The sequence below is a fragment of the Geospiza fortis genome, unplaced genomic scaffold, assembly GCF_000277835.1.
Source record: "Geospiza fortis unplaced genomic scaffold, GeoFor_1.0 scaffold138, whole genome shotgun sequence".
Taxonomy (NCBI): domain Eukaryota; kingdom Metazoa; phylum Chordata; class Aves; order Passeriformes; family Thraupidae; genus Geospiza; species Geospiza fortis.
This window is the reverse complement of record NW_005054307.1, coordinates 7,859,342-7,872,862: the sequence shown is the minus strand read 5'-3', so window position 1 is coordinate 7,872,862 and position 13,521 is coordinate 7,859,342. Positions and strand designations below refer to the sequence as shown.

General features: G+C 37.3%; 1 protein-coding gene across 1 annotated transcript in view; it reads left to right on the top strand.

Moving 5' to 3' along the window:
- Positions 1 to 13,521, top strand: part of CDK14 (cyclin dependent kinase 14) — a 314,376-nt gene that overhangs the window by 91,904 nt on the left and 208,951 nt on the right. Inside the window, exon 4 of the mRNA XM_005418584.2 lies at positions 2,690 to 2,784. Within this exon, the coding sequence (XP_005418641.1) occupies positions 2,690 to 2,784 (95 nt within the window). The remainder of the gene's footprint in view (positions 1 to 2,689; positions 2,785 to 13,521) is intronic.

Here is a 13,521-nt window from a genome sequence, read left to right as displayed (position 1 = left end):
GCTGTGGGCGGGAAAGTGGGCAGCCGGGGCTTTGGGCTGGGAAGGTGGCAAGCCAGGGGTTTGGGCTGGGAAGGTGGCAGCCAGGGGTTTGGGCTGGGAAGGTGGCAGCCAGGGCTTTGGGCAGGGGAAGGTGGCAGCCAGGGCTTTGGGCAGGGGGAAGGTGCCAGCCAGGGCTTTGGGCTGTTGGGCTCGTACCCAGTGTGAGCAGACCCTGGACAAGGAGTGGGGGCTGTGTGGGCCCAGGGCTCTCCTTGTACCCTCAGGAGTGAACTGTCCTCCCAATCCAGCCAACACCAGCTTTTAGTTTTGCCTGTTCTTGGTGAGGATGCATCACTTCCAGGAGGAGAATAAGTCAAAAGTGATGACTTCCAGTCTGTGCTTCTGGCAGCTGGGCTACGGAGAAATGAGCTTGAGGTTGTAGCAATAATTATTGTTGATGATTTACTGTGTGGTAATGGATTAAAGGCATCCTGTTTCCTATCAAGATCTTAGGGCTTTACAAGTTGTTGTGACCTTTAGATTATGGTTTCCAGAGGTAGAGAATAAAAGCAAATCTCAGTGTGAAAATAGGAATGGATGTGAAACACATGTATGCACCCCATCCTTTCTCTGTCTCATTATGAGGAAGCCAACAGTGAACTATTCACTGTTAACTAGGGCAGCATTTCCACTCCAAACAAAGCTACTCACTGTGTGTTCATTGCAGCCTGCAATTTGGGAAATACTTTGCATTCCCTCTTCATTATATGCAAGACATTTAAACATCTAACCACTTATTTTCTGAAGTTTTTTAATGTTGCATTAGTCCATAATTGGATAGCTAAATGAGAAGTCTACTTGAATAAATATTTTAGTCACCTCTATTAGTGACATCTGTAATAAAATAGTGATTAAAAAAATACTAATTTTTTTTTAACCAGGCAGAATGCCTTTTTAAAGCACAGATTGGAAACCAAGACTATTACTGCCTTATCTATAATGAAGTGTTCCAAATAATGTAGCAGGAAGAAGAACTGAGAGTTTCCTTATGACAAATTTGTGTAAATCTACTAATACTTAGGAATTGGATAGCAAAATAATAATAGGTTTTTCTTTGTATTGGAGAGAGGCGAAAGGGCTCAATTTTGCAAGCATGTATATGTATGCCCTTATGCCATTGAATAGAAAGCTGGAATACTGATATCAAAAAAAAGGTGTATAGTTGCCAAAGTGCCAGATTTTTTACATAGGACAAATGAAGATTAGTTGAATAAAGAGAATGGTTGCATTTTCTGGCTAATGGTGGATAGGGTGTGGTGGACAAGTATGAGGCACCAAGTCAGCTTACCTGAGATGCCTCTGCCTATTTAAATAAAAGCAATTTTTAGGGTCAGTTGATTTAAAACTTTCAACCTTGGCTTAGCAAGAATTTACACACAGACGTCCCCTGTACTGTAGTGTCTGTTTCCTTTCAAAAAGCTGATACATGGATACTTTTTGTAAATCAGACATAGGATCCCAAAAGTGAGGGTAGCATGTGTACAGCTGCACGTGGCTCATCCCAGCTGAATTCAACCTCAGCCATGCTGGATTTGCTTGTCTGCTTTTCTCTGTAGCATTTAGCAAGAGTGTTGTCAAATCAGTCACTGTGTGTGATTTGAGTATTAGTCCTGACTCTCCCAACTTTCTCTATGATCTTTTGGTTGGTTTAGGACAGGCAGGATATCTGAGCGCTGCAGACTAAAACATATGTAGGTGCTGCTAAGGGCAGCTGCAGGTCAGTTTTTTGCAGTGTTCATCTAATCTTGGAGAAATAAAATTCTGTTTCCTTCCAGACAACTAGAAAATGGGGAAATGTGGGAAAAGAGGATGAATTTCAAAAAAGACAAACATTTTCTCAGAATTTCAGAATGGAGAGTTTTAATGTCAGGTGAATTTCTGTTTTTGCAGAGTTGATTTATTCTCTGTTAGGACTGTGTAAAGGGGGGGGCCAAGTATCAGTCTATCACAAAGGCCAGCTGGGCTGTCTGGCCCTTTGAGCAAGAATCATTCCTTAGCTTGGTTCAGTTTTTGACTCCTCACTTAGGCTGCAAATATTAAGGATACAGGACTTTTATCAACTATATAAAATGTACATTAAACTATGATATGTTTATATCCACATCTGAAGACTCTGACCATAATTCAGAAGATGACATCATCAAAGATGCTTTCCTGTGGCATTTTGACCACTCTGAACAATGAGTGATTTAATGGGACATTGCTTCTTAGAGTAATGTTTTTGATGGGCTTTAGTCTAAAAAAGTAAGAAAAAAATTATTAAACAGCTTTACTACTCTGATTTTGTAGGGCAGATTAATGATGATGTTTAGATCTCTAAACATAGACAAGAATGCTTTAGTTGTTAATGGTCTATTTTCCCCTATGAAGTGATATATGTGAAAAATAAAACAGAGCCATCTCTTTGATTAAGAACTAAAATCTTTTTGATAGATCCAGTGTTGTAACTGTATGGTTGATATTAGCAACTACCATCTGGGTTGTTGAATAAATATTCATGGTTTTTTCCTTATTAATTTTTTTTTGTTGGTTACTGAAAACCAGCATGTCTTTGAGCCTTGATAATGATATTTGGTCTCTAAAGGTTGAGTCAAAGCAGTTAATGTTATGGGTGCAATGCTGAAAGGTCTTCTTTTTTTGTTTTGTTTAGCCTACAAGCCCTAAGTTTGGAAAAGCAGACTCATATGAAAAACTGGAAAAACTAGGGGAAGGGTCCTATGCTACAGTATACAAAGGAAAAAGCAAGTAAGTGGTCTTTTCTTTCCATTTAATTTTGTGTGTAAATAAAGATAAGCAGAAAGTATCAACTGATGTTGCTGATCATGTACATAGATTCCTGTGAATCAAAATGCTACTGACTGCCATGTGCTCTAGTGAAAGGGGCTGAGACCATATTGCATACACCAAAACAAGATGAGGTTCTTGTTAATTTGATTTTTTTTTTGCACTTCAATGTCGTACTACTTCTTTGGTATCCATACCAAATTCATTCCTAGGGGTAAAAGCCAAATATGCTGTCAGGTAGGCTTTTTTGATGGTTTGAGAACAATGCTGTATATATGTAATAAGTTGTTCATTTTCATTTGTCATTATTAAAAAACGTTAATAAAACAGCATGAAGGGAATGAATGGAATTTTGGACTACTCTAGGTTTAGTTTGCTTACAATACTTTATTTACAATTGTTGCAACTACTCTACCTCAAAATAATCTACTTTGTACATGTCACATATTTTTTCAGCCACTTTAATGTTATTCATTGCAGCTTTTTTATCCCCAAATGCCCTAAGTGCTTTTATATTGCATAAAATAACTCAGTAAACACACTTAAAATATACTTCTTCAGCCAGTGCTTCCATTCAGAGCTATCCATTGTGAAGCAGAGTGTCTTGTGCCATTTGACATATTTAATGAAGTTTTCATAGTCAGATTTCCAATAATAACATAGGAGTTGTGATTTGGTACTTGTGATACCTTTATTTAAAAACTTTGGCTTGTCAATGATGCATGAGACAACACTGCCATTCCAGCAGAGAATACCATGATGGTCATGGGACAGAATAACTGCTTAAGAAAATATGTCCTAACATTTTCCAGGTTCATTAACTTGGTTTGGTATTGAAAATTATCTTTTTTCATTGAATATTTGTAATAAATCAAAATTACGGTTCCCTCATCTCTCAGTAGCTTGCTTAGGTATCGACAGGCATAATGACAGCTGATAGGAATAAAACCATGTTCTAAATGTAGAAGAAATATTCACGCTTCTGCCATACCACTGCAGGTATTGTCTTTCACTGGCAGCCTTCTTCAAGGAAAGGCTATTGCTTTGTGCTGCCAATGGCTCAGTTATGCATTACCATAAGTTCCAGACATTATACATGTGTAAGCTTTTTATTGGGGTCTATGTAATATGAGAAAACAGTATAGATTTCAGCTTGTGCCTAATTACTAAAATCTTTTAGTAAAATCATAGTGAGTATCTGATGACAGTCAGTCCATATGTCTCAGCTTTCAGTAAGACTGAACTAAGGCAACAGAGTCACTGGATGTCCCATCAGTCAGTGGAACAGACTGAAATTTAAAAACAAAGCAAAACCCTTCCCTGAAGCTATTGCATTAATAGTGAACATGTTATGAAATGTAGATTGGTTATAAATACTCATTTTAGTAGAGTTGCCTGCAAATCTGAAAGATATACTTCAATGATTTTAATGGTACTTGAATAATAAATTGGAATTACTGGGCACACTGCATTCTCTATTACAAACAGCTTGCTCTGAATAAGTAGTGAGAATTACAACAATTATGTATGACTTTGTCCTGTGGCCTTGTAACATCCTCTGCAAGATCTTTAAAATGTGTTCTGACAAAAAGTATGTGTAACTGGAGTGTGGATGAGAATTCATATGCAGAGAGTATTTTTACTGTTATGGTAGTATTCTTTCACCTGTTTGCATTTGACTTTTTCTTTCCCTGCTGAGAATTGAATAATTTCCATATTATGCAGCACTATTGAGATTCAGCACCTCCAGCCCAGGCTTCTGTTTCTTGAACTATAGAGACAGTTGAATTACTTCACAGCAGGAAGAGGTTGTACTTTAAGAACTTGGGATACACTACAGGTGTTATCTGCTATTTCAAAAGGACTTGTTTGTTGGGGTAATGTAGCCCTGTTACCTCTTCTGTCCCCTGAGAAGGTAAGGAATCTCTGACCCACATGGTATTCCCACAGAAGGAGGAGCATCACTGCTGTGACAGACTTGGGGAATGTAGGTGAGCAGGTCTGGGGTGAAAGCATGAATGCATTGGCTCTGGCCCATCCCTGCAGTGATTAAAAGATGTGGCATTTAGGGACATGTTTTAGTGATGGGCTTGGCAGTGCTGGGTTAATGGTTGGACTCGGAGGTCTTTTCCAGCCTGAACAATTCCATGGTTCTATGGCTGAGACCTGGACCTGGCTGCTGCTTTTCAGGCAGCCTTACTCTGACCGTTTATAGCTTTATCTTAAAATGATACAGGAAAAGAGAGATTTTTTTTTTTTTCTAGACTGATATGGGTATGTAGGGTGAGACTGTGGTATGCATCACTGTGTTTCCTTGCCTACAGACTCAGTGGGAATACAAATGAGCAAAAGAGGTCTGTTTATTTTGGTATGTGCCCAGTTTGACTGCTGAAGGATTAAGCTCTCATGACACAACGCAGAATGCAGACACATGATGGAAAAGCTGGAGCTGGTAACAAACAACAAGTGGATTTTGCTCAAAATGTTTGAGAATCCCTAATAACCAACTTTAATGCTTGGTTTCTTTGTTTTGCCAAAATGTTTCCGCGATATTTCTTTAACTGTAGTTAAAGTTGGAACATTTAAGATTGTATTGAGCCATTTTAAACTATGCTTTATACTCACAATTATTTTGCTCAGTATTTGTCACCAGCTGCATGTGGCAACTAGTAGAGTTTGGGGTTTTTTATGCATTTCCTGAGATACATTTCAGCTTTTAAAATTATTTCCCCTGCTGATCATAATGATGGAATAAAACATTATTTACTTTAACGTACTATTCGGAGAATCTAAAAGATGCATACCTGCCTGAAAAGACAAAATCAGCCATTCCCTTCCTAATTTAAAGTGATATGTACAGTAGCTTGCTTTCGGAACAATCCTGGCTTTTTGCACCTTGGAGCAGGATAAATGGTACCAAGCCCTTGTCTTCCTATAAAACCCATTGCTTTTCTATCTTTTTGAGCATCTGTTGTTGTATTCCAGGAAAGTGAAATGAAATGGGCTAATTCCTTTTACTGGATGATGGATTTCTCTTTCTGTAGTCAGATAAAAATGAATCCCTGGGGTGAAGAAGCAGCAGAGTGAAGAGGACTGTGTTATTGAGGGAAGTGAAGCAGTATTCTCTTAGGCTGGGCTTTTTTGTTTATAGGAGAAACAGCCAAGCAGTCATGTTTTTCTGGCTGACAGTTGCATCAATAGGTAAATCTATTTGATTTCATGTGTTGCACATCAGACGTGTGTAATGAAACTCATCTTGGCATGTTCATTTTCTATTTCCATTCAGGCTAGATTCTAATTTTTTACTCGGTTGTATAAAACCACAAGAGGCTGCTTACTGCACAAAATTCAGATGACTTTGAAGGGATTTATTTTAATGTAAAATTTTTGAGAAGTGGGCTGAGTAATTTACTGATAACACTGTAAAACATGATGCAAGTTCCATTGACTCTGTATTTGATTAACACCTTGGACATTTGCCATGCAGTAGGTGCAAAGCAATGGGTGGCCTTTGAATTCCTGTATCATTTCACTGTGTGGTTGAGCTGAGGAAGTGCTACCTGTCTGTGTATTGACATGTGTGTCTTCCTGCTGCCTCTTGAGCTTGTTTATAAATTTACCTGAACATACAGCAGTGAGATCTGGCTTGATCTGTGGCACAGAAGTGTTGATGTGAGTTGAGAGTCTGGAGATGAAACTGGTGACAGCACAAGGGACCTGCTGCCAACCAGAGCCCCGTGCAAAGCAGTGTGGAGGCCTTGCATTCCCCCGCTGGGAACCCTGCATATTGCACTTAAGGGAAAAACCTGTGCTTTTGGCAATTTTTTGTGTTGGCGTGCTTTCCAGCCTCTCCCACTGTGTTCAGTTGGCCTTCAAAGCAAAGAATTAAAAAAGATTCCCTCAGTTAAAGAGATGTGATCTGTGACTGCTGCTAGCACAGCACGTGTCTGTGTTTTGAGGGGCATGCCAGCGGCATCTCAACTGTGATCTTGATCTGCCTCTTGACTGTCCATGTGATTTTTCACTGTACCTTTACCTTTTTGGGCACCTTTACTGAATTGCATGCACTCATAGTATTGCAAAAATGTGTAGAATTTGTAACAGCTCCATCAAGATATTTTTGCCTCTTCTCCCTATCACAAAATTACATAATTTCAACTTACCCTTAGTAAAACACTTGTTTTAATGAATTCTGATCACTATCCTTTTTAACTGTTAATATGAGAGATCAGTAGAGCACAGAGCAGAGCACAGTAGAAGCTGGTACTGTCAACAGGAGCTCAAAGGCTGCTGATATAGGGCAGTCTTTCCATCCAGGCACCTCTCCCATTTCAGTTCAAAATCTGAATTTTTGTTTCCAAGGTGACCCCAGCTTGTATCCAAAGATGAAATGTATTTTTTCAGGGAGCCCAGGCATTTGATATTTATCTCCATCAAAGGCAGTACCTTTTGCTATTCAACTTAAAAGTCAGTAGGGAGTTCATGGTGCAAAGTGGAGAGTAATCATGCTCAGGCAGGCGTCATGCTCTGTACTGGCCTTGTTTCCATGCTGTGTTATTCTGGAGGCAGCAGGGAATCTTTGAATAATCAGAGGGAACTACCACTGTTTGTTATTGGCATGATGTATTGCAGTGTGTGCTATGAATATAGCTGACCATAATATTTCATAAATTTGTCTGTGGATGGCTGCTCACAAGAAAAGGGATGGCCATGTGTATTTTGATTCTTATATTTATGATGCTGAAACCTTCACTGAGGATGGCTGACAGGACTAATTGCTGCTCTGACTTGCTTTTGAAGTTGCAGAATTTCTTTTACTTGTCATGAGATCTCTTTGACTCTGATTGTCTTTTATGTTCAATCTGCTGGAAGTGCCATAAGCTTGCAATGGTCAAGCTGCCATTTTTTAGTCATTCCCCAAGCTTTACTCCATGCCCATGTGAGGTCTTGTGTTCACAGTCTCCCTGATAATTTTCATGTTCAACAGTCCAGTTCAGAGGAAAGTTTTTATTCATGTTATGGCCAAGTTATTTAACTGATATTTCAAAATTACTCTGATTCATATTGCCTTAATGACCTAAACTTTCCTAACCTTTTCTTTATTTCTTGAAAATTGTGTGAAATTAGTGTCCTACAAATGAAATCCTCTTTTCATCTGAGGATAATAGATGGCTGGAAAAGGAATACATATTCATGGGTTACAAAAAGGCACCAACTAGGCTTTCTTCCCCCCCCATTTTTAAACTTATTTCCTTAGCTGATCTCTGTAGACAAGTTATGACATGGGATTATAAAATGTTTAAAAAAAATCTCTAGCATTGTAAATCTTTAATAAGAATAGGAACTTAAAGTTGAATTAAATAAAAACTGATGACAACTAGATGTTCAACTGAAATGCCAAACGGTGGAAAAATTATTAGAGTAAGTACTAAAATAAATTACTGGGATTCTAACTAGAAGATGACTCATTGACTATATTGTTCACTTGCTGAGTGAATTTTTCAACATTTAAAGATTGGGAAATTTTTTTCTCCACAGTTGAACATATAAAAAGAGCATCACTCTATATGTGCTGTGTTTCAACCTGCAATGCAGTTTAAGGTGGTGACTTAGTATTATTACCTCTCATAGCAGGGGACAAGACTAAAGAAAGTAAGTCTATTATATTACTTACCCAGGACTGCCCTGGAAAACTTGGTAGAAAAACTAGGATAGAATATAGTTATATTAGATACATGTGTAGAGTTACTGAACAGTACCTTATTGGCCATGTATGCATGATTGGAAGGGTAGGGAGAATACTGAATTAATTTGCCAGCTGCCATTGTGCACCATTGCATTTTCCAGTTTGCTGATCAGTGGCATCTCTCAGCAGATCCCCTGTGACTGTCACTGTGAACAGTTGTAAGAGGCCTTTATTTATAAGGGATATCTCTATGTTTGTCTTACACTTCTTTCTATGAGCCCCAGTGGGGTGTGGAGAGATGTGAGGGGTGTGCAGGAGGATGTGCTCAGCCCTGCTTTGCCTGCTGCCCTTCCCAGGTGACTCCTTCCAGCAGGCACAGGTTGAGTACAGCCCCTGTGCTTGGATGAGCAGCTGGATAGTTTGAACTGATGTGAGCTGGGGCTAAACTCTTATCTTACCTGCTCCTGTTCAAGTGAAGGCTGCCACGCTCTTTGTATGAGACTGCCTTGACTCCGAAGTTCCAGTGACAGCACTAATTAATAATTTAAATCCTTCATCTCTCATGAAACCCTTTGATCCTCTGTTTTTTCAGGCCTAATAAATGTCAGCATTATGAAGTGTCTTTAATCCATTGGCTTCTACTAAGACAAGGTAACTTTTGTCTAGGATGAGGTTAAAAGATGGTGGGATTCAAAAAGAGAAATTCAGGGCCTGTGTTAGTCCCTTGCGAATTTATGTGTTTGGGCTTTAGCAGGACTGGGAGTGGCTTTTATAAACTAGAAATGTAAGTCCTTTTTAGTAAGAAAAATATAATATAAACCATGTTTACACTGAACTGTCTTCTATGTTAATGATTAAAAGAAGTGTTTCCCTCAATGTGGAATTAGTTATTCGTTGCTAGAATAATCAGAGGTGACTAAACCTACAGTGAATGTGCCTCTGTCAGGTTTCTTCAAAGGAAATTTCTGGCAGAGCCTGATTTCATTAGGCCCCCATGGGCTGTTTGGAGTTTTAGGTGTCTGTTTATGACATCAATATTACTACAGAGTAGGTCTAATTAAATATTCTCAAGGTTTGATCATCAAACTTTGAGATTTTCCTGTGAATGAATATTTAACAATTGAAAGTTATTTTTCTTCATAAGAATTAGTTTCTTGAAATTTGTATCACAAATTAGAGCATCATCCCAGTATCTTCTACTGATTTTTCTTTGCAGAAGTGTTCCCAAGCTTAGTACTTGCACAAATTAAGAGCTCAACCTCAACTCTAGCCAGTGGTAAAACTCAGTATTAAATAAACAGATTGAAATCAGAATTGGCAGATTTTATGTTAATTGACTCTTTTAAACATGTATATTTAGAACATTTATGTCATCTAAATATATCTGAAGAACTTGAGAAAATAGTGTTATTGTACTCTTTTGTTCTTTTTGTGGCATCATCAGCATTATCCCCAGTGAAGCCAATTAAATCATCAGTTGCTTTGTATTCATCAGTATTATATGTTCTTAATGATGCATTAAAGCATTAAATAATTTCCAATTTTCTCTACTTTCTCATAAATGGTCATTTTAAATAAATGTATTTATTTCAGTAGTGCTGATATATGCTGGTTTAGAAAATGCAGAATGATACTTTATATTAGCATTTTTTGTAATGTCTGGCTCATTTGTATTTTTTATAATATGCAGACTTTTACTTTGTGCTGCATAAAGCAATTTGGACTAATTTTTCTTTTGCCTACATTGCATATATAATCAGAAAGTTGTTAGAAAAATTATATAATGTTAAAGTGAGGAATTTCCATAAATTGGAAAGCTGTTCATCAGCTGCAGGTGTTTTGCCTGGACTAAAGTAGTTTTGTGTGATAATTAGAGAGGCTTTAGACTTCTGTACTTTCTCTGAAGGTGTTTCAATGAGAAAGAGAAAGTGAGTTAGCTTAGGAGGCTTAGAAAATAGGAATTCTTTAGTCAATATTGTCCTTAATAGAAGCTAATGAGGCAGTTGACAGGCTGGGCATAAGATGGTAAGTGTAATCTTTGACACAGTGAAGTGTATTGTTTTGAGAAGGTGTGAAATTGTTTGCTTTGGACAGTGAGTAATAGAGGTGGTTTAATGAATCCTGGATGTTAAAAGAGTCAGTGGTGTTGTCTTTTCACTGTCTAAAAGGCAGTCTGCTAGTCAGTTTCTTACTTGGATTTGAAAATAATGAAGATACTGAGCATGCTTTGAAAGTTATGGAAGACAAATGAAAAGCAATATCTGGAAGGAGTTCTGCTAACCTTATCTGATCACTTCTGAAGTCTGCAAAGACAGGTATTGATAGGTTGCAGAGGTAATTTTACCCAGGTTTCCTTTTTTCAGTGTTGTTTCTAAGGAAATTACCATATTATTTTGACATGGCATTACAAGTTTCAGGGTGCAATTTCATGACATAGCTGGCTTGATCCCATGACACATTGCTTCTCAAAAGGTGGACTCAGTTCTTATGTATTTTTTAGTGTTTTTTCTTTTTTTTTAATGCCTTTATAATTTTAAAAGAATATTATTTAACTCTTTTTTGAAGGGGCCTGTCTTCTCCTATTTAAGCTCTCTAAGCAGTCTCATTGTAAAGTCCAGCAGAAATGAGAGCAAATACAAGGCAGTGTCAGGAGTGTGTGGCAGGGATTAAGCAGGAGAAACCTATACTGTGAGGCAGCCCTTAGCTCATCATTTCAGCATCATCTAACTGCACCCTGAGATTGCATCAGTGGGAGGATAATTAAAGGATGTGAATAAACATCCTATCTCTTTAATTGATACTTCATGATTTCTCACATCTCCAGTTTTATATGCTTCTGTTTATAGAAAATTAAATGGAAAAAAGAGATTTTAATGGCTGGGTAGTAAATGAGAATAAGGAGGCTGTTATATTATGGAAATTATAGATTGATATGTTGGAGATAAATTGTATTAAAGAGGAGAATGAAATCTCAGAGGAACACTACTTGAGATTAGTTTGATTATTTTGATAGTACTAAGAGTTGTCATGATATCTATCGAGATGAGGACAGATACCAATGACAAAGGGGCAATGATAACTAAAAAGAACAGCTCACCTACTGTGTTTAACTGTGAATTCTTTGAAATGAGTTCCATACTATTGCTATTTGTGTTATATATTTCTCTTCATGAACCACTGGAATGTAGAACTACAGATTAAAAAAAACATAAGCTACACAATGCTGTATGTTTTTTGTCCTTCTCTTCATATCCCTGTTTCCTTAATACCTCTTTGACCTGTTTTTTTTCATTGTATTTTACATTGCCTTCTCTGAACACAGCATCTGTCCTATTCTTTATCTGCAAAATGATCTTGCTTTTCTTAAATTCCTCCTGCAGTTATTTCATCTGTTGCAAAATATTCAAGTTTTTCAGATATCTAAGTAATATGTATACGATAGGTAGGGTGGTGGATTGACAGAGGAATTGAAAACTACATGTTTATGAACTGCATGTCTGTCATCAGTCCTGCTTTTAATATGGTTCATTCTCCTGTCTGAGCATGACACATGAAGTTACTTGAGGCAAGGCTTATCTTTTTCTGATGCCATAAATCCTGTTTGAATCCAAATTAAAAAATATGTAAGGCAATTATAAGGAGACATCCAGGAGAGTTAAGCTGATAATTTCCTTTCAACAGTGACTAGTGGCCTGAGACTTGAACTGGTGCCAGCCTGAATATTATGACTAATTGGAAGGTGATGAGTAAACCATCTTTTGATAACCAGGGTTTCTTAACTTGCTCAGAGTCATTGTGTAATGTTCTGTATAGGGCTAATGAGTTTTTGGTAATTATGAAAGAGGAATAATCAGAAGAAACAAGACAGTAGCCATCCATAACTGAAATCCTATAACTGCAAAAATTAAAAGCCTGAGGGAGAAGATTAATTCAGAGTTGGTGGTTGTTCATATCATCTTGCTTTGAAAATTTAAAACATGTTCTAAAGCCATCTCTCTTGTAGTACAGTAGAGAATTGCCTCCATGGCTGCAGGAGTGTAAAGGCTCCAATTTGTCTTTGAGCTTTGTGGCTGTGAAGGTGAATTTTGCTTTTACAGAAATAAATCTTAATGATAATAATAACAATAATTTTTTAAAACTGTGTTATGCCTTTTTGGTAGTTTATCCTCACCACTGCTTGTCGTACATGGGGAGTCTGTTAAAGTTTCATGGTATGAGTTTGTTCTTGAAGCTGGTAATGGATATCAGCTTTGTTCCATTTTTGTGAGATTTTATTTGGATAAACTGAACCAACTGGATTTTTTGCAAGGCCTGGAATGTAATTAATGTGTGGTGAAATTTTGAATGTTAAAAATGAAACAAGACAAACAGATTTTATGCTAAAATGACCTGTTAAGAACTTTTGTCTCTGGGAGCACAAAATATTTTTAAACTTATAAATGAGAGCTATTATAATCTAAAAGTAGCCTTGGCCATGTAGTCAAGAATATGCCTCAGGAACAATCCTGCCCTAGTGGGAAATGACCAGAATGACCTAAGAATTATTTCATTACACAAACTTTGTAGCTCTTAGAAGGCTATACTAATGTGTATCATGTTGTGGGAAGGAGGTAATTGGTGTAAATCTGGATATACGGCATGTGAAGTGATTGATGAAAGTCATATGCCTTTTTCTTTGAACAGTTTGATCAAATAATGAACAGATATTTTATAACAAAAATTTTAAATTGCGTTACTTCTTAACAAAGCTTCAGTAACAAAGCTGTGGTAGAAAGGAAACAGACTGACTCACAGAAAACTGAGATTATTTCTTGAATTGCTTCTGAGTGTGAAAATATAAAGTTGACATTATGGAAGCTATGAAGTGCTTCTTACAGTGCTGTAGATGAATCACTGGCATTGACAGGAAGAAATTGAATAAGTACATGATAGGAAATAAATTATATTATAAGAAATGCTGTTTCTTCTATAATTTTGGTTTTTAAAAATTTCTCCTTCCCCTCCCCTCTTTC